Source organism: Pongo abelii, chromosome 8 (genome assembly GCF_028885655.2).
Source record: "Pongo abelii isolate AG06213 chromosome 8, NHGRI_mPonAbe1-v2.0_pri, whole genome shotgun sequence".
Lineage (NCBI taxonomy): Eukaryota > Metazoa > Chordata > Mammalia > Primates > Hominidae > Pongo > Pongo abelii.
This window is the reverse complement of record NC_071993.2, coordinates 25,698,197-25,720,179: the sequence shown is the minus strand read 5'-3', so window position 1 is coordinate 25,720,179 and position 21,983 is coordinate 25,698,197. Positions and strand designations below refer to the sequence as shown.

The 21,983-nt window shown below is 37.7% G+C and overlaps 1 protein-coding gene across 1 annotated transcript in view; it reads right to left on the bottom strand.

The window, feature by feature from the left end:
* Window positions 1–21,983, bottom strand: part of GPR158 (G protein-coupled receptor 158) — a 424,507-nt gene that overhangs the window by 43,535 nt on the left and 358,989 nt on the right. Inside the window, exon 6 of the mRNA XM_002820608.5 lies at window positions 5,625–5,734. Within this exon, the coding sequence (XP_002820654.2) occupies window positions 5,625–5,734 (110 nt within the window). The remainder of the gene's footprint in view (window positions 1–5,624; window positions 5,735–21,983) is intronic.

Below are 21,983 nucleotides of genomic sequence, written 5' to 3'. Positions count from 1 at the left end.
AATCTTCATCTCAAAAAGCCTAGGGTAGCACTTTAATAAACAGGAAAAGAGAAAGTCAAGTCAAGTCACTTACAAAACTTTTTTTTTCAACGTTTTTAAATGCTAGTTTGAGAGTTCTGAAAGATCATTTCAATCCTTAATCCTCTAAGCGTTCATCTGGAGCACATTAATTTTCTTTAAGATGTTTGGCTGTTCTACTGGTATATGTGAAGTGTGGGTGTATGAGGTAAGCCTTGGATATTTTCCAAATCACCTCTGCAGCTAGTGGACTTTCCTTGGCTTTCGAAGTTGCTCAGCTTCCTGTCCAAATGGTACACTCATTGACTGGGAAAGAGACCTTCCTCAGAAGCTTAAGAATGAGTCCCGTTTTTTTCTGGTGAATCCTGTGGTTCTTAAGAAATGTCGCTATAAGTAATTCTCCACTTAAAGATACTCTACATCCCAGAGTAGGCAGCCAGTAAAGACAGAAACCCCCATGAGTTCAGCAGAAAGGAGGGCCTGAAATCCGTATCATTACCAGGATTCACATGGCAAGCTCTTTCCATTTTCTAGTCAGAATGCAATGTTCACAGCTACGTGTTCAAAGGATGCTTTATTGGTGTATTATTTTGGCTGAGGTGAGAAACTGGCTAAAATCGTTTTGAAATTGCTTCATGTTAAAACCGTTGGGGTCATGACTTAGGATCTTAAACAGCATCCACCTGTGTGCTGGGTGGGGTCAATGGAAGAAAACTTTTATTAGAGGAATCTTCTGGATGCCAAAGGCATTTATATTTTGGCCTTCATAAACGAGGGCTAAGCAACACTGTTCTGTGGTCTGTTGAGGCAGATGAGCCTACACGCAATCAACCAAGTCGAATAACTGCACTTCAGGCATTTGCCTAAGACACCATCTTAAACTCTCTGTTGTCACCTAGTGGTTGTCACAAGCTAAGCTGCATTTACGTATCCTTATAAGAATACATAAAATAAATAAATGTAAATGTCTTCCAGTTACTTTTCAAACTTTACTAGGAAACAAACTAAAACATTTAAAATAGAAACCTTCCCCAAAACTGTAAATATTTGGTGCTAATGAGGACAGTGAAGAAAACAGCTAAGGGTTGTACCCAGAGCAAAGAGTACTGAATAATGCATGAAATGACAAATCCCAGGCCAGAGCCAGAAGATAGCTTTTCCCAGCTTGCTTAAAAATTCATTTGAAACATAGTACACAAAAAAGTCTTTTTTTTTTTCTTGATTAGCCTTAGAAAAAGGAAAAGCCAGAGTCTTCAGAAACCATATTATAGGAAATAGGAAAATGTTCTTTCAGCATTAAGTTTTTAAATCTTTTTTCACCCCCTTTCATTTCAAACATTTGCTCACTCTGCCTCCTGAAAATATACCTGGCTTTTCTGAGCGTAGAGATACTGCCTTCTCAAGTTTCTGTAAAAGAAAATTGCTTAGCAGGGGTTCTGTGAACCCACATATCATGGGAATGCTAGGTGTTCTTTTAGATCTGCCCCACATCACTATATACTAAGTCAAACACATCCAAGGTTCCTGAAGGAAGTTCCTTTTTGTAAATAAACCTTCATCGTTTGTGCCTACTTCAGCCCATTTTCCTTTATGATCCACACTGACCTAGCTAAAAGCTGTACTCTTTTCTTTCTTTCCTTTCCTTCCTTTCCTTTCCCTTTCCCTCCTTCCTTCCTTCCTTTTCTTTCTTTTCTTTCTCTCCAATAGTTTCAGCTTCAAATAAATTACATCGCATCAATGGCTTGCCAGTGAGGTGGGGCTATGTGAGTGGTCTGCCTGGGGGTGTAGGCAACAAGAGGATATTTTTCCAAATGGCTGTGAGAATTTAAGGCAATAATAAAGACAACTAAAAGCTGGTCTTTTTATAATCACCATATACTGTTGATTCTAAACAATGACAGTGATAAAAAACAGAATACACCTTTCTAAAGGGACAGGTCACTTCACCCCAAACCCCAACTTGGTGCAATTGTGTTTCTTAATAAACAAGGGACCCTTTTATAATTTTCGTTTGGATTATTATAGTAGTCTTTGGCCACATGACTCTCAAATGTGGGGAGAGACCACCATAGAAAAAAGCGGGAGATTTGGTAAAAGTGAACAAAACCTTTACGTTCTCATCCCAGACTAATAGTATTTATCAAATGAAAACAGTATTTATTTTCATTTCTGGTGACAGAGTGTGATCCTGTTTCTCTTTCCTGTTTGTTTCAAGTTTTCAGTGCTACAGGAATTCTACAAATACTACAGTCATTTAATGAGAGACCCAGGTGATAAGAGAAAGAAGTATTTAATAATTCCACTAAGTCAGAAGGGAAATGGCTGAAATAAAACAAAAACTCAGATCTTTACTGCCTATCTTATCCTCAAGGGACTATAACAGTCATTTCATAAATCAGTACTCATAATTTCCTGAGAATTTTCTGCCTAGAGAGGTATGGTTTACTTTTAATTTTTTAAAACCTTGAAATGAAAAGTGAAATTCCTATAAAAATGAAGCTATGGTATTCAAAAGGCATTATGCCTTAGCTTGGGCTACTTTGATCCCTCAAGCTACCCTGGATCAGCTCCTTCCAAAGCCTGGTTCTTTAGCTTTCCCTTCAATGGGTGACACTCCCCCATCCTTCCAATGAATCCCGTTTTTGCTTCATTTAGCCATAATCCATTTCTGTTCAGCCAAATCCATTTGGTTCTGTGCAGCCATAACCCATTTTGTTTGCAACCAAAAAACCCTACTTGACATATTTACCTACATTCAAATTATACTTAGTCCCTATAACTTTACCATCTTAAAGTTATTAAACTTTAAACCATTTTACAGATGAGATATTAAACCATCTTACAGATGAGAAAACTAATTCTCAGATGTTAATTTATTCTTTGTTGTATAAATAAGTAATGGTAGAATTGAAGTTCCAATTTGGATTTGTCAGGATTTACATCTTTCCTCTCTATCATGTCACCACAAAAGCTTAGACATCCCTCCTTCAGGTCCATATGTTTCTTGACTCTAGGGAGACACCTGCCAAAACCACCCTTTGCAACTCCATTTACTAGAACCATCCACCCATTCATTCATTCAACAAATATCTCAATACATAATCTGGGAAAAATACAGTACTAAATCTGGGGAGCACAAAGCTGGTTCAGCTGGTCCTTCCTTCAGGTTGTTCACATTTCTATGGGATGCTGATTGTTCAGTTTATAGATGTAAACAATGTTGGGATCAGTTAAATTTAAGCAATATAGAGAAAAAAACCAGAATATAATAGTAAAGCCATATGGTTCACAGAGGATAAGAATGATTCAGCTCATTACGTTAGCAATAATTTCAATTTAAGCCTTTGGTGGAGAAACTCTTCACTGCAATGACTTCTAGAGATACAAAGCCAGAGGGAAAATAGTTTTAATTTCGTTTTTTAAAATAAAAGAGATAATGTTATAACACAGTTTCCCAAATTCTAATCATTTGCATACTAGTGTCAAGATTTCTGCTCTATCTGTGCATCAGCTAATAATTTCTTTAAGTCAATTTTATATTTATTGTTTTAAAATATTTAAAGGAAGATTTATATCACTACTTTATCACTATGTAGTGATAGTCACACTTTCCATAAATAGAAAATAACTATAAAAATAAATGCAATGAAAAAAAGATAACGAATCTTATGGAGACAGCATTGCAGTGAAAAGCTCTGAAACTGAAGCCTGATCTGCTCTTCATTGCAAAGGAAGATTGGCAACTATTCAGCAAGTGTTAAAGACCAACTAGTTCCCAACTAATCTTTCTCCTGAAAATAATCAGAAGGATTGAAGGAGAACCTGCACGGAAGTAATTTTCTCATTAAATGATTCAGTGCTACTGAACACTGGGTTCACATCCCCCTAAACATCCTCTCGCAGACCACAGTGTTATGTGTTCCAGACACTTGAAGACATGCTGAGGTAGACCACAGTGAGTCAGGGGAGTATGAATGGGTTATGTGTGGAGAGAATGATGGGAAGCAGCTTCCAGGGCTGCCACTGACATTTTTCATTCATTCACTCATCTACTCATAGGTATTAAACATGTCCCATGGGTCAGTCATTTGTGCTGAGTGCTGGGGATTCAATAATGGTATAATTCTCACTACAAGGAGAAAGTAAATGAAAGTGAAGACAATTAAATAAGAAAACTGTAAGGCACCATAAGTATTATAATAGAGGACCCACTAGACACTAAGTGCTAGACTAACAGGGACAGAGTTCATCTTCAAGTCTCAACAGGGCATCTATTCTTTCAGGGTTTCTAGAAGGCTTATTGTCCACATGGGCTGTCATTGATTTCTCATTTTCTTTGGTGAGCACCAGCTGGAAAACAGCTATCATATAAGAAATGGAAACCTGGAAGGTAGTTGAAGAAGGATGCCGGAGGGAAGTGTGCTGTGATATGGATAGCATACAGTGAGAGTCAGGGAGAACATTAGAGACTGGTCTAATCTCTCCTTTTGTAGGAAACAGAAGCCTATAATTTATTAGAGTTAGAGGCTAAATTGGGATTTAAATAGGATCTCTTGAAACCTAATCCAATATCCTTTGTACTTTACCACATATATAAGAAGGGAATCTTGAGAGTCAAACAAATTCACTCTTTTTCCCAAAAAGATAAAAGGATAATCTAGAGCATTCTCAGTAATTAAGTACCAAAAGAGAAAAAATGAAAATAAAATTTCTTACGTGGTAGACATGACCCACATTAGGAGATTTTTATTCAGAAACATGTTTGGCTAGACTAGCATGAACATACGAATGGCTTACCATGGTTGTCGAAACAGCTTTAAAGCTGATCAGTACAAAGGGTTTTCTTTATAGGGATACAGTTTTACCCTGCAGGGAAACTTTATTGTTTATCTCCTATGCTCTTTGGCACCACTTAATTCCTCTTAATTGAGACTTTCTTTAAACTTGGAAAAAGGAGGCAAGGGAAAGCCCTGGAATAATTTCCAGCCATTCCTAGCCTTTGTAGATAGGTAGTTTATTTTGTTGCTTCCCCCGCCGCACCCCAATATTTAGGTGGTTTAGAACTAAGTATTAGGGAACTTACAGCATTCTCCATTTTCCAAGGCTGATAATCACTGAAGCACACTGGTTTAGGAGAAAAGCCAAAAGCACTATTTTCTGAACTTCACCCATTGAATATCAGCAGGATTACCTTGGGGCATGGAACTTGGGAATGGCGGACAGTAGTTTTTGTCAAATAAGTGTGTTCCTGTATGGGATTCTATGGTCACTCTGGATATGCAACCTTTTTTCAGCTGTATTACCTTTGTATTCCTGCTCTGAACTAGTAAATACTGTTTCATATTTTAAGCTTTATTAGGAACTAACCCTTTCCATAACCAATGACACATTTTATTGAAGCATCTTGTTCAAACAATTCAGTTGTATTAAATATTTCCCTGAAGAATCCAAAAGATGTCACACCTTGAAAGTGAAAAATATATAGTACCTTGCTATCTAAATTCTTGAAACTGCGCCATTTAAGTGGTCAGCCCAGCTAACAATTATGTGCCAAGATGATCAGTTTGATCTTTCAATGAGAATGACGATGAATAAAATATATATACCTGTGAAGTTTGAGAGTGACAGTTCCGTAAACAGTAGCAAAACCGAGAAGACGGACCCATCTTAGGAGAATACAGCGAAATGTGCTTGGCTCAAAGTACAAAATAACAACCTGTGGGATGAAAACAGAAAGAGACCTTCAGGATCAACTGATGACCCACAGACCCAAGTCAATATCTCATAGCCTGATGTTTCATACATAAGAATTTTGATATAAGCATACACTCATCTGAATACTTCTTTAAAATTCTATTTTGACCATTTATTGTCCGGACCAAAGAAATACACAGTCTCCCTACTGCTTATCAAATCTAAATTCTTAAAATTTTCTAACTTTGGGGGGAGGGATAGCATTAGCAGATATACCTAATGTTAAATGACGAGTTAATGGGTGCAGCACACCAACGTGGCACATGTATACATATGTAACAAACCTGCATGTTATGCACATGTACCCTAAAACTTAAAGTATAATTTAAAAAAAATCTAACTTTTAGGAGTTTCTATCAACTGTCTCTAAGTCTTTGGTGTATGTCCAAACTTACCTCTCCTTATTGTCCAAAATGAACAAGCAAGGATAGTCCCATTGCCATTCTCCCCGCAGAGCCGTTTGTTCCCACCTCCACACTTCTGGCAATCCCTTTCCCCCATCTGAAACAGCCCTGAGATTGCTGTGTACTGCATCTTGCAAACAATCTACCACTCCATATTTAGTACTTGGCTCAATTACCTCACTAATTCCATACTTTCTCACTCCAGAGTTTTTGTTCAACAAATATTAAGCATTTACCCTGAGCCAGGCATGGTGCTAGGTGCTGCTGATACAAGATACAAAGGCCAAGAAGAGGGGGAAAAGAGACATGGAAATAGGAAATTGCATTCAAGTAACATAGGTACTGTGATAAATATTTCTACAATTTCAGTGGGACCACAAAGAAACGAGTGGCCAATTCCAGGGGAGAGTGAACAGATAACGTGCAAGACACTCCACCACTCTTCATATGCTACTGTACAGTTTTGAGTGACTCCTTGTAGAATAAGAATTGGTTTGACCCTGCCTAAGAAACCTTGCAGTGCTAAAGGATTAATACTATTGAAGAGCACAGACTCTCAATCTTCGCTGGAGCAGCTGGCCTGAACTATTTCTGCTAAAAGCAAGGTCATAACAGAAAATATGCCCACTGCCAAAACCCTGAGTATGACTTTTGTTTTTCCCTGCCAGAGATGTGCATATTGCTGGGGGCCATGGGGTAGGTACTGACATTTTCTTGCTGATATTTTACAAATACAGCCCCTCTCTCTAGCAGTGCCAAGAATGAATTACCTAAACTCTCCTGGCATTTCTCAAGTATTTCTACTACATAAAGACATTAAGTTCTCAAGGAGTGGAGAAAATATGGACAAAACTGTTAAGGAGAAATTAAAGAAAGGTAAAAATAGGTGTGAACAGGAGCTAATGTTGTTTTGCGCGCTCCTGAAGTCAAGCAAAAATATTCAACTTTATTATTTCACATACACAGAATTTGGTCCTTAGTTTTCCAATTTACTAGGTCTGTGTGAAGATACCGATAAATATTTTCCTTCAGGATTTAATCTACCAGAAAAATGTCTAGATTCAGGAAAAAAAAAGTAAAAACCTGTTTTTACTATTTTCACAAAACAAGTTAAAATTGTACAAATTTGCATTCCAAGTTTGAGCTCGTGTATTTCAGACATATTTCTTTGCATAGTAGTTCAATAGGAATAAAGAGTTCTGCAAAGCAAGTTTTATTGTTTACTAAGGACTTGAAGCTAAAAAGGGGAGGAAAAACTTAGAGGGGGGAAGACAAATGGAGAAACCTTGACAGAAGATTGAGGTATGTGGGGAGCATATGTGCTCCTCATGGAAGAGAGAATGACAGATCAGAGACTACACATACAGGGGTCTCAAGTCTGGAATATGTAAAATCTCAAATATTTCCACTAGAGATGGCCATAGAAATTCTTCTGAAACAGTGGATTCTTGGGAACTGCAAAATCCTATCAGTAAAGCTTTTCATTATCCACCATGCTTTCTCTAGGTAATGAATGAGCAAAGGTGAACAACTGTAATATAGAAGTCTGCATAATTTTTACTTAAAAATACTTACTTTTGAGCTGTCTGGGAACTACTGATACATCTTCAAACTTTTTATTTCACAGATGAAGTTCAGGACTGGTTAGTATAAGTGAAAGATTGGGTTGGCCAGAAATACATGAAATAACAATATTTTTCAGCATCCATGGTGGAGGTATAAGTTTAAGAATAATATGAAATTCTAGTAAACTAAATAAAATGTGTTATTAAAAATATTTCAGCAAATAGTGGACTATAACTCTTAGTTTGCATGTGCCACAGGCAATGCTGGTGGTAGGAGAGAGTACAGGCTTTGAATCCAGTCTCCCTCGGTTCCAATTCTGGGTCTACTCTTTCTTAGTTGTGGGGCTTCCACCGTTTATTTAATATTGCGTTGCTATACTTCAGTTGTCCCATTTGTAAAATGGGCGCAGCAACAAAATACTTCATCTTGGAAATATATCGAAGCTTAAACATAATAGTGTGTGGTAAGCAGTCAAACACAGTGCCCGGTACAATGAGTATTCAATAAGTATTGGCTAATATTATTAGGAGAGTTGATTTATTTATGCTTTGTTCTAAAAATTACCATTCTCATTGCAGCACAATTACATCTCATCATCTCAACAAATTGTTTTCTGATCAACCCAGCCACCCCTTCTTTTGAATTCCTACTATGACTATTACACTATATGCTTCTTCTACTGCATAAAATGTATTAATTAAATGTAAATTAATTAATTTACATTTAATCTGAATTAAATGTAAAATTGAAGAAGGGCCTGTTCCTCAGTATATTCTGTGTGCTTTACAAACTAAAAGTTTATACATATTAAATATTTGCTCAATGATCTATTTTAGCCAATTTTAAAAGGAAAATGTTACCTTCAAAATAAACGATTTGAAAACTGATTCGGGCTTCCTAATCATTAGTATCCTAATTGACATATTCAATATTTATTTACTCTGTGTGAGGCAGTAAGGGATTTGGAAGCCATAAAAAACATCAGATGTGGATTAGGTCTTCAAAAAAGTTATAATTTCATAGAGCAAATATTACATGTAAGTGATAAATATGATTTACTAAATAGGCAACACTTACTATATGCTAGACATTAAATTAAGCATTTTTGCATACATTTACTCATTTAATCCTCACAATACCTTAGAAAGACGAGACTTTGATTTTACTGAAGGGAAATAGGGCAAAGATAATTTAAGTGATGTGCTCAGAGCTACACAGCTAGAACTGTCAGAGCCAGGATCTGAATCCAGGCAGTTTGGTTCCAGAGTTCATGCTCATAAGAACAATGATGTCATCCTGCCTCCTAACTGGCTCTACTGTGTGGGGGAGGTGATGAATGCCATCACCCTGTGAATTGCATTATAATGAGGATTTCGGAGGAAAGGGAAATTACTGGCAGTGGAAACAAGTGAAATTATCCTGGAAGGGCTGACAAGTGAGCAAGAACGGAAGGAGGAACAGGCTTAAGTGTTCATTCAGGCAAAGACGAAAGAGGGAGGGAGCCCAGTACAAAAAGCATATTGTGGGAAAGTTCCGGAGTGTGGAGTGTATAGTTACAGCCAGTAAGACAAGAGGAATCATGTAAAGAAAGCTTTAAAACAGATGGAGCCAGATCATTGTAAGCTTTGAATAATAGGGTGGTGCATTCAGATTTTATTCCAGGAGCAGTGTACATGGCATTAAAGCTCTCTGAGTTGAGGTTAGCAGCGTGTGCACCAGGGAATCCATCCGGCTACAGCACGGAAGAGCATAGGTTGGGCTATGGAAAGGGGAGAGATTGAAGGCAAGAGGAACTAGTTGGAAGAGAAAAAGAAAAACCAAGTTCATCTTCCCCGCCGAACGTTTTCCTATTTCTTATTCCAGTGTCTGTCATTTCAGTTCCCAAATGGCAACTGATGGGATCTTTCTCATCACCTCACTTCCCTGCTTAGAACCTTTCAGTGGCTCTCAGTACTCTTAGGAAAAAGTCAAAATTATTTAAGATGGTTAGCAAGAGTCTTCACACTTGGAGCTAGCTGATCTCTACAACATCATGACTTCCACCAACCTGATCCCTGCGGTCCTTGCATTTGCTGACTCTTCTGGCTGGATGTTCCTTGCACAACCCCCGTCTCACTTGTACCTGGCTTTCTCCTGTTCACCCCTTCAAGCCTCAGCCCAAATATCCCTTCCTCTAGGAAGAACATGCCTCCCCTGTGGCTTAGCACACTATCCCTACTTGTTAATCGTGTCTTCCCTCTGGTAGGCTGCAGGCTCCGTGACAACCATGGGTTTTCTCATTCACTTCTGTGACATTGGCACTAGCAGTGTCCTGGCACACAGAAAGTGCTCAGGAAATATTTCTTGGATGAAAGGAAAAATAAAGCTATAGGGCAAAGGCAAAGAAGGATGTAACTAATATGGTGAGAGGGATAATTCATTCATTCATGGGGATACAGGAAAGAAGATATGAATCAAGAAAACTGGGCAACCTGTTATTTGTTGAGGCAAAAGGGAATATAGTGTCAAACATAATGTAAGATTTTAAGCCTGGGTGACCTGGAGGATGATTGTACTTGAAATGAAACAGCAAAAAGAAAAGGATGCATAAGTCTGCAGAAGACATTTCGAAGTCTGCTCGATTGCCTTGACTCTTCGGATACTGAACACAGCTAATGGGGGTGAACAAGAGAACCACAAAGGAGAAGACTATTAGGCTTCTCAAATATGCACAAAATAAAAGAATGCTTTACAATGGAATAACTTTTTTGCAAGTATAGACACACCACTAGAGACTCATAAAATTAATCTCCACTGTGTCTGCTCAGTAGGCACAATGCCTAGTGCTTTTAAAAGAGAAATGCTAACAAGACACAGTGGTCATTCCCTGCCTCATCCTGCATGTCTCAGCTGAGGGCAGGCATTCATGACTCTCTCCAGCATCCCTCAGACTGAGTTAGGTTTCCATCTTATTTGCATATTATTTACTCTCATTGAATGCTGAACTTTCCTTTGTTGCACTCATCAGCTCTCCTTGGAAATAATTCTTTCTGTAATTCATTTGTTTAATGTATCTTCCTAGTTTATAAAGGTGCATGAGGGCAACGATTGTAACTAATTCTTGATTGCACATCCATTCCCTAAGATAGTACCTGGCAATAGGAGATAATCAGTACATGATGTGGAAGGGATGAGATTAAAAAAGGAAGGAAGGATGGGAAGAAGAGAGGAAGTGAGCAAGGAGGGAGAATAATATGTTCATTCTTGGAAATGCTGAGTAAAAGTTGCCTATGGGACATCGAATTCGGGTCTAGGTTTGTAACAGTTAATATAATCTGTAACAAGCAAAAAACCGAAACCAAAAATGAGATTAGAAAATTCAACATTTTCAAATCCCCCAAATTTAACCTTTTATCATTAAAAATATTATCTATAAACAACCCCATCAAAAAGTGGGCAAAGGATATGAACAGATACTTCTCCAAAGAAAACATTTATGTGGCCAACAAACACATGAAACAACGCTCATCATCACTGGTCATTAGATAAATGAAAATCAAAACCACAATGAGATACCATCTCATGCCAGTTAGAATGACAATCATTAGAAAGTCAGGAAACAACAGATCCTGGAGAGGATGTGGAGAAATAGGGATGCTTTTACACTGTTGGTGGGAGTGTAAATTAGTTCAACCATTGTGGAAGACAGTGTGGCGATTCCTCAAGGATCTAGAACCAGAAATAACATTTGACCCAGCAATCCCATTACTGGGTATATACTCAAAGGATTATAAATCATTCTACTATAAAGACACATGCAGACATATGTTTATTGCAGCACTGTTCACAGCAGAGACTTGAAACCAACCCAAATGCCCATCAATGACAGACTGGATAAAGAAAATGTGGTACATATACACCATGGAATACTATGTAGCCATAAAAAAGGATGAGTTCATGTCCTTTGCAGGGACATGGATGAAGCTGGAAACCATCATTCTCAGCAAACTAACACAGGAACAGAAAACCAAACACCACACGTTCTCACATATAAGTGAGAGTTGACACAGGGAGGGGAATATCACACACTGGGGCCTGTCAGGGGTTGGGGGGTAGAGGAGGGGTAGCATTAGGAGAAATACCTAATGTAGATGATGAGTTGATGGGTGCAGCAAACCACCATGGCACGTGTATACCTATGTAACAAACCTGCACGTTCTTCACATGTATCCCAGAACTTAAAGTATAACAAAAAATATTATATATAAACATATATTTTAACAAAATGATTATAAAACATTCCTTTTGAAATCTCAATGACAAATTTCATAACAGACTATAACAGTGAAGAAATTGAGAAAATCAAGCCACTAAGCTGAAGAATTTATGAATTATGATAATAGTGATATACTGATAGCTATCATTTTTATGTACCAATAACAATAATAGCTACACATGCCTCCCAACACATACACACTGATTGCCATGCTAGACATATTACCTATATTTAGGGTCCAAAATATACTTTATTATCTCTCTTTTAAAGAAAAACAGACTGAGTTATAATGGGATTAATTAATTTGCCCGTGGTTATCAAAATATTTTTAAACAACCCATAAAAAGTTCCTTTACTGGAAGAACTGCCTAAGGCATAATTCCAAAGTATGTATCACACACACACACAAAACACTATGCTGATTCTCTTTCCGATACTAGGGGCCGGTAATAGTTATGAAAATGCTGCATTGAATTTGCGGACCACAGGAGTAAAGCATACCACTCTATTTATTAAGTAACCTAGGGACTGAAGAGCTTGCATAATTTCTGGATGAATGATCACAGCATATAAAGTACAGGTGTTGTAAAATGAGACATCCTAGGTTAAAGAGGATGGGCTTAGTGGAAAAGATATCCAGGATCAGCAGCAGCAGATGTCACACCCAAACCACCAACTTCCCTTTACCTTTAAGAATGCCTCTTGGGAACTCATTATAATTTGCCTAGAGGTTTGTTTCTCCCACAGTCTTTGAGAGCAAGGCTTCAGTGTGAAGACCTAAGGTAGACGTACCTCGGTGTGTGTTTGAAGGACTTGGTTCATAACCATGGAAGTTTTTTCAAATGCTCTCAAAATTCATATACCATGGAATACTACTGAGCCATAAAAAATAAAATTGTATCTTTTGTAGCAAGGTGGATGGAACTGCAGGCCGTTATCTTAAGTGAAACAACTCAGAAGCAGAAAGAAAATTCCTGCATGTTCTCACTAATAAGTGGAAGCTAAATAATCTGTACCCAGGGACATAGAGTATGGAATGATAGACAAAGGGGACTTGGAAAAGTGGAGAAGTGAAAGGGGGTGGCTGATGTGAAATTACTCAGTGCGTATAACAAACGTTATTTAAGTGATGGATACACTAAAAGCCCAGTCATCATTACACACTATAGCCATGTAACAAAATTGTACTTGTACCCCTTAAATTTATACAAAAAAATTCAGTCAAATGATCTTAGTGGTAGGAGTTTTTAAAAAGTATTGCTGGCTGGGTGCAGTGGCTCACGCCTGTAATCCCAGCACTTTGGGAGGCTGAGGTGGGTGGATCACTTGAGGTCAGGGGTTTGAGACTAGCCTGGCCAACATGGTGAAACCCTATCTCTACTAAAAATACAAAAATTAGCTGGGCAGGGTGGTGAACACTTGTAATCTCAGCTACTTGGGGGACTGAGGCATGAGAATTTCTTGAACCTGGGAGGCAGAGGTTCCAGTGAGCCGAGATTGCGCCACTGCACTCCAGCCTGGGTGACAGAGTGAGATTCCATCTAAAAAATAAATAAATAAATAAAAATAAAAAATAAAAATAAAAAGTATTGCTGTGGTAGAAACAGCCCTCCAGGCTTTCCTCTCAGGTACAAAGAAATCTTTGAAATTATTCTCCCATTTCAAAGATTTCAATTTCAATAACAAAGAAATTATTCTCCCATTTAATTGAATGTGATTTTGTTAGCATGTTTTGAAGTCTGCTTGATTGCCTGGACTCTTTGGCTACTGAACACAGCTAACAGGGGAGAAATAGAGAAGTATAAAGGAGACTATTAGACTTCTCAAATATGCTCAACTTAGATATAGAACTTTTTTTTTTTTTTTTTTTGAGATGGAGTTTCACTCTTGTTGCCCAGGCTGGAGTGCAATGGTGCGATCTCGGCTCACTGTAACCTCCACCTCCAGAGTTCAAGTGATTCTCCTGTCTCAGCCTCCCAAGTAGCCGGGATTATAGGTGCCCACCACCAAGCCCAGCTAATTTGTTGTATTTTTAGTAGAGACGGGGTTTCACCATGTTGGCCAGGCTGGTCTCAAACTCCTGACCTCAGGTGATCCACCCTCCTTGACCTCTCAAAGTGTTGGGATTACAGGCATGAGCCACCGCGCCTGACCCATAGAAGAACATTTTTAACAGAATAACTTATTTGCAAGTATAAACACATTGATAGAGACAGAAAATTAATCTCCACCATTTCTGCTCAGTAGATACAATGCCCAGTGCTTTTAAAAGAGGGATGCTGACAAGGTACAATGATGAGAAGCCAGCATGGTCCAAAGCTGTTCCCAAAGCTCTGAGAGTCAAAGGTGTGAAGCTCTTGGTTTAGGCCTGATCTCTTTAGAATCTGAGCAATAGTGTTGAACACAGCAGTTCCCCTTTCCTAATTGACTCTCCAAGTGTTATTTACTTCAGTTCAGTAAAACTGGTTGTGAATTTAACCACTTTTACAGGTAAGTGAGGTGTTATGTGCTTTGGGGTTTCTGTTAGCAGAGAGTGTGAGAACAGTTTTACTTACAAAAAAAAGAAAAAAGAGTACTGTGTACTAGGAGGCATGGTAACAGACTCAAGTGGCAAGATTTTTGTTGATGAAGTTGTCCTTTGATAAGGATTTGAAGAACATCTGAGGCTTTAACGACTCTCTACCATATTTATAATTTCCCCCTGCTTCCTACAAGGAAAGGGCTTACTAGTCAAATATTTTCCAGAGCTGCTCATCCCCAGGTTTGCTATGCTGCCAACAATCCTAACAACATGGGAAGAATTAAGCTGATCATTTTCCTTGATGGAGGACTCTCCACAAAGGTCATACTAGTACTAAACTAAACCTTGTGTGTAACCTCTCCAGGTTTGCTTTGTTTAAAGTAGGAGGCTGGAAATGAGTCATTAGCCAGAGCCATGTTCATTGAAGCCCATTTATTCAGGATCATCTTTTATGGGCCTTTATTCAATGTCCTGTGGTGTGTTCTAAAATTCTTTTTTTTTTTTTGAAACTGAATTTCTACTTTACACCATACATAAAAATCAATTACGGGTGCACAAAAGACATAAATGTGAAAGGCATAACTTTAGACTTATAAAATAGAACACAATCTCTTCATGATTTTGGTGTAGGAGATAATTTCTTAAACATAACTAAAATTTTTAACCATATAAAAAGTAAAAGATCAATAAATTTGATTTCATTAAAATCAAGAACACGGAAAGAAAATGAAAAAAAAAACAAATCATATGCTAGGAGAAGATGTTCACAAGACATAGAATTGGTACAGTGTTGTTATACAGAATATGTGAAGAATTTTTATAATTCCATAAGAACAAATAGGCAATTTGAAAAAAACAGACAGTGAACATTTTAGTGGAATTATGATTGGCAAGTAAATCAATGAAAAAGATTCTAAACCTCACTAGTAATAGATTATTTATTATAATAAGATATTATTTTACACTCATTAGTTCGGTAAAATTAAGTCTGGCAATCAAAAATCTTGATATGTATATGGAGGAACAGGAACTTTTATATATAGCTAGTGGGAAAGTAACGTACATTCCTTGTGGAAAAAACTTTTAAATTCAAATTGTACACATGATCTATACTTAGCTATTTCATGTAGGTGTAGGTTTTAGATACACTTTTTTTTAATATATATATTTTTTATTATACTTTAAGTTCTAGGGTACATGTGCACAACATGCGGGTTTGTTACATATGTATACATGTGCCATGTTGGTGTGCTGCACCCATTAACTCGTCATTTACATAAGGTATATCTCCTAATGCTATCCCTCCCGTCTCCCCCCACCCCATGAAAGGCCCCGGCGTGTGATGTTCGCTGCCCTGCATCCAAGTGTTCTCATTGTTCAATCCCCACCTATGAGTGAGAACATGTGGTATTTGGTTTTTTGTCCTTGCGATAGTTTGCTGAGAATGATGGTTTCCAGCTTCATCCATGTCCCTACAAAGGACATGAACTCATCCTTTTTTATGGTTGCATAGTATTCCATGGTGTATATGTGCCACATTTTCTTAATCCAGTCTATCATTGTTGGACATTTGGGTTGGTTCCAGTTCTTTGCTATTGTGAATAGTGCTGCAATAAACATATGTGTGCATGTGTCTTTATAGCAGCATGATTTATAATCCTTTGGGTATATACCCAGTAATGGGATGGCTGGATCAAATGGTATTTCTAGTTCTAGATCCTTGAGGAATCGCCACATTGACTTCCACAATGGTCGAACTAGTTTACAGTCCCACCAACAGTGTAAAAGTGTTCCTATTTCTCCACATCCTCTCCAGCACCTGTTGTTTCCTGACTTTTGAATGATTGCCATTCTAACTGGTGTGAGATGGTATCTCATTGTGGTTTTGATTTGCATTTCTCTGATGGCCAGTGATGATGAGCATTTTTTCATATGTCTTTTGGCTGCATAAATGTCTTCTTTTGAGAAGTGTCTGTTCATATCCTTCGCCCACTTGTTGATGGGGTTGTTTTTTTCTTGTAAATTTGTTTGAGTTCTTTGTAGATTCTGGATATTAGCCCTTTGTCAGATGAGTAGATTGCAAAAATTATCTCCCATTTTGTAGGTAGCCTCTTCACTTTGATGGTAGTTTCTTTTGCTGTGCAGAAGATCTAATTAAACTAAAATTCTTATATTTTTCTATATTTGGCAAAAGATATGCTTCCATACGTGGGACTTACTTAGGATAAAAATGCATGTCCTTCAAATCTTACTATGGGCTCATTTTTGATTCCATAGTTTTGGATTCAAAATAACAAAAGCACCTAATGCAGCTTCACATTTATACAATTACCATATACATGAGAATGGCTACACTTGTGATTATGTGTCTTTATACAACCATGGCCTAAAACTTAATATTTGGCTCCTATTACCCCAAAACAACAAAAAATGAATAGCTTCCATAGTAATATAGAAGTAACATTTTGAAAATTATAAAATATACAAGATTTGGGGGTTAATGTGGCAGCAGATGATATGTTGTGCCTCAATAAATCCTCTTCAAAATTCTCATAGAATACACCTGAAAAGGTCAAAAAAAAAAATTAAAAGGGGTTACAGGTCTAAAAACTAAGGGCAAAGAGGACAAGTTCCCAAAGTCTTAGTGGTGATTCTACTCACAGCTTGGTAGATCTTATCCAATAAAGGAAGTACCTTTTAAATAAAACACAGGCCTCATTCTCTGAACCGGAATAAGATCTAAACCCCCCACACATAACAAGGAAAGATTTTCATTCATACTCCTCCTCATTGGGCTCTTCTAACTCTGAGACCCATAGCTTTTTACTAAACAGAAGATCAAATTTTAAAAATACTTGGTCATGCCCCAACTAGGCAGCAGCTCTATTACACATAAGCCAGTCTTGGAGCCTCCTAGTCCAATACTGCTCCTCCCCTAGCAGCACCTCTCATCTCCATCCATTCATAGGTTAGAACACCCAGGATGGATGCAGCACTACATTCATAAATGTGACATTTAGCTGCTCAAGGAAAAGCACAGCAAGATGCAGAAAACCAGCGTGCTGGGAGGGCACACAATGGAAAGTTCAGGTGCCCTCCCTGGTCTCGGTTTTCCCATCTCTCTATGAGGAGAGGCGCTTCATGGAAACAGCCCATTCTAATACACATAATAAACAAAGAAACATATGGCTATTTTTGCTCTAAACTTTCACAACTTCTCAGTGTATGTGTTCAAAATAAATACTGTTTTGGCCAAGAATAAATTATGATGCGTGACTTAAGATAGAAGTTTATACCATCCTTAATAATCATGTCCTCAAAAATAAAAAATATGGGAAAGCTCTCAGGATTTATGTTTAGTGAAAAAATAAGCAGCACCTAAAATGTATATAAAATATACAGTGTGATAGCAGTTATGCTCAACATTTATGTGTAGCCAGGCACCGTGGCACATGCCTGCAGTCCCAGCTGCTTGGGAAGCTGGGCAGGAGGATCATATGAAGCAGAAAGATCACTTACGGCCAGGAGTTCAAGGCTATAATGTGTGATAATTACACCTATGAATAACCGTTGCACTCCAGCCTGGGCAATATAGTGAAAACCCATCCCTTAACAACAACAACAAAACATTTGTGTGTATATATATGTACATACATAGAAACATACACAGAGAAATGAAAGCACACTTGTCCCCTGCTTATTACCTTGAATTGAACATCCTTAATTTATTCTATAAAACAAGGCATAAAGGAGCTATGCATAAAAGCTAATGGGGAAAATATCCTGGAATGTCTCTTCCCTAGAACTTAAAGTATAATTAAAAAAAAAGATATTCATCTAAAATATCTGTTCTCTGTAATTGCCAAAAAAGCAAAACAACAACAACAACAACAACAAATCTGAAGCTTTGGCTCTGGTTTGGCTTCTTGTTTTCTCTCCTGATATCCTTATGAGCAAACTGCATGTGCCTCTGAGAGAAAAACACACACTAGTGAGCAGAATGTTGAGTACTGTGATCAAAGTATTATGGTAAAAATTTTTTCGTTTTGTATTATTTTGAAAAGATTGATCTTTTCTAAAATGGACAGTGTATTAGTCTGTTCTTGCACCACTATAAAGAAATACCTGAAATTGGGTAATTTAAAAAGAAGAGAGGTTTAATTGGCTACAGTTCCGCAGGCCCTACAGGAAGCATGGCTGGGGAGGCCTCAGGAAACTTACAATCACCGTCGAAGGTGAAGGGGAAGCAGGCACATCTTACGTGGAGGAGGAAGGGAGTGAAAGAGGAGGTGCTACACACTTTTAAACAACCTGATCTTATGAGAACTCAGTATCACGAGAATGGCAAGGGGGAAATCCACCCCCATATCCTCCGACCAGGCCCCTCCTCCAACACTGGGGATTATAATTCCACATGAGATTTGGGCAGAGACACAAATCCAGACCATACCAGGCAGTTAAGCTCCAGTTCAAATCCTTACTGTAAACGTGTATTGAGAAAAGGTTAATTTTCAATAATATAAATATATATATAATTTTATGTGTGTATATACATAACACACAAAGTAAACAGTGTTGACAGAGATTCTCTGGTTTTAGTATTAGATATGCTTTTAAGTCCCAGTATCTTACACATATTCCATAATCAGAAAAAAGTTAATTTAAAATAAGAAACTACTCCAATATCCATTACAGGTGCTTAGTAAATGGTAAATAACATATTTATGTCATGATACAGTCAAAGAAGTATATGGTCTTATGCTTTAGAAATAAGATAATCTTATTAGGTATCATATTACTGTATTAAGGCTGAAAGAGCTAAATAAATAAAGAGTCCTCAGAAATAATGGAAAAATGGATAGTGCAATAGAATAATTCCTGGGAATTACTTTGTTTTGGTTGGAAAGAATATACAGTAAGGCAGGGCTTCTGCATGAGTATGCAGTCTGTGCATTACACAATTAGCAAGAACATCTTGAATACATTGTCTGCTTTAGATTGATTATAATCATTTTCTGGCAGATGACAATAAAGTGACTTGAGACACAGGTGGAGTTTAGCCTGGAAGTAGTGCCACTGTGTGAGCTGGACCACTTAGGACTCTGCCATAAAAGGGGCTTAGAACAGTGTTTCTCAAACCTTCATGTGCATACAATCATCTGGAGAGCTTGTCAAAATGCAAAGTGTGCTTCAGCAGGTTTAGGGTGAGGCCCAAGATTATGCATTTCTGACAAGCCCCTTGGGATGCTAATCCTGCTCGTCCTAGGACCACAGTTAGAGTAGCATGGGTTGGCTGAACTGGGCAAAACCCAGAAAGTGAAGCCTGCCAGCCCAGGATAACTGAATCTTTCAGTTTAATCTGTGCATATAATGGAAAGATAAAGTTAAATCTTTTGAATCATCTCCTAAAATGTGACTAAAAGAAAGATGCAGTTTATGAGCTAAGATATTTGGCAGAGAGGTTAAAAATATATTTCTCAAGAAATGGACAAATTCAGAAACAAATGAACTCTGAATATGATCAATGATTTACTGATTCAGGAATTTTCTTTTATAAAGGACAAAAACAGTACAAGAGTTGGTAAATGGGATGTTAACGAAGGCCATTAGAAACAGGAGACTTTACACTTCTTCATTCAGAATACAAAATATTTGTAGCACACATCTCAGAAAGATTTGTTTTCATTACTGGCCAAATAATATGCCTGGTTTAGAGCAAAATAAAATACACACACTTGGAAATACTTAATTAGCTTCAGTAAAACCACTACATGTAAAGGAGGCTGGAGATTTAATACGACAAATAATGTAAAATATATTTGCATTATTTTACAAATGAATTTTCTTTAATAAAGAAATTAATATTAATATTCTTTAATATTAAAGAATCAAATATTATTCAATAAAAATTGAAGACTTTTATTTGTAAAATAATACAAATATATGAGCTACCTACTAGTCAGGTGGAAAGGAGCTGCAGCCTAATGCAGTGGGTAAAACAAGGAATTTGGTGTTAATTGCCCTAAAGGCCAGGCTAGGCTTTGCCACCAATGAGACATATAACCTGGGACAATTTCCTTAATTTCTCTGGGCCTCACTTTCCTCAACAGTTTAGTGGGGACACAGTGTGCATGCACTTAAAACAGTACAAAACAATGGAGAAATGCCAGTTTTATTACTAACATATGAGAATTACTTTTGATATTTGTCACATTTGAATCAACAATCTATTTAGTCTTATTCTAAATGTATCTTCAAATAAGGACAGAAAAGAAGCTTCTGAATAGTGTGGAGTTGAGAATGGGGCATAGAGAGAAGAGGAAAGAAGCAGACTAGGCAAACTGAGCTTTGTCGAAGCAGAGTCAGAACTATTAATATGATGGATAAAACCAGGACAATCAAGGTGCATTCATTATCTACTTGTATGTAACAAATCCCCACAAACTTAGTGGCTTAAAACAATACTCATTTCTTATCTCACAGTTTCAGTGGGTCATTAATCCAGGCACTGCCAGCCTTAGGGTTACTCACACATCTGTAATCAAGCCATTACTCAGGTCTGGGGTTCCATCTGAAGGCTCAACTGGAGAAGGATACACTTCCAAGCCCATGTGCTGTTGTCAGGATTTGCCTCCCTGAGGGCTAGAGGAACTGACAGGCCCTTTGTCCGTGCTGGCTGTTGGTTGGAGGCCATTCTCAGTTCCTTGCCATGTGGATCACTCCAATATGGCAACATGCTTCATCAAAGCCAGCAAGAGAGAGTCTTCTAGCAAGATGAAAGTTGTAATTTTTTTAACCTCATTGTGGAAGTCACATTCTTTCAATGTTAATTTGTTTGATTGATTAGAAACTAATTAGTCAAGGGGTAAGAATTACATAGGCCATGATTACCAGGAGGTAGGGAACATTGGAGCTATTAGTTACTTACCACAAAAAGAGACTACTTTTAAATCATCAGAAATGCTGTTATCTACCTGGGTTCAAAGCAAATGATGTAAGAGGAATATAGACTACAAAGCCATTAGATCCCCAGAGCATGCATTTAGAGAAAGAATAATGTCAAAAACTACTTTAAAGGAGAAATTTTTGAAAGCAAGAAAAGAAATCCAGTAAGGCTGCCTTCTCCAATAGAGTCTAACCCATCATCAAGATCATGATTCTTGACTAAGAACTGCTGAGAAATGACTACATGTAGCTCATGACTAAGAACTGCTGAGAAGTAACTTTTTATTGTAATGTTTTAAACAGTAAGAAAAATGGTATGGTCATGTTGAGTTGGGAGCTATAATTCGGATCTCTGTCTGTCTGTCTGTCTATCTATCTATCTATCTATCTATCTAACTTTTTGAGATGGAGTCTTGCTCTGTCACGCAGGCTGAAGTGCTGTGGCACACTGTCGGCTCCCTGCAACCTCCACCTCTTGGGTTCAAGTGATTCTCCTGTCTTAGCTCCCTGAATAGCTGAG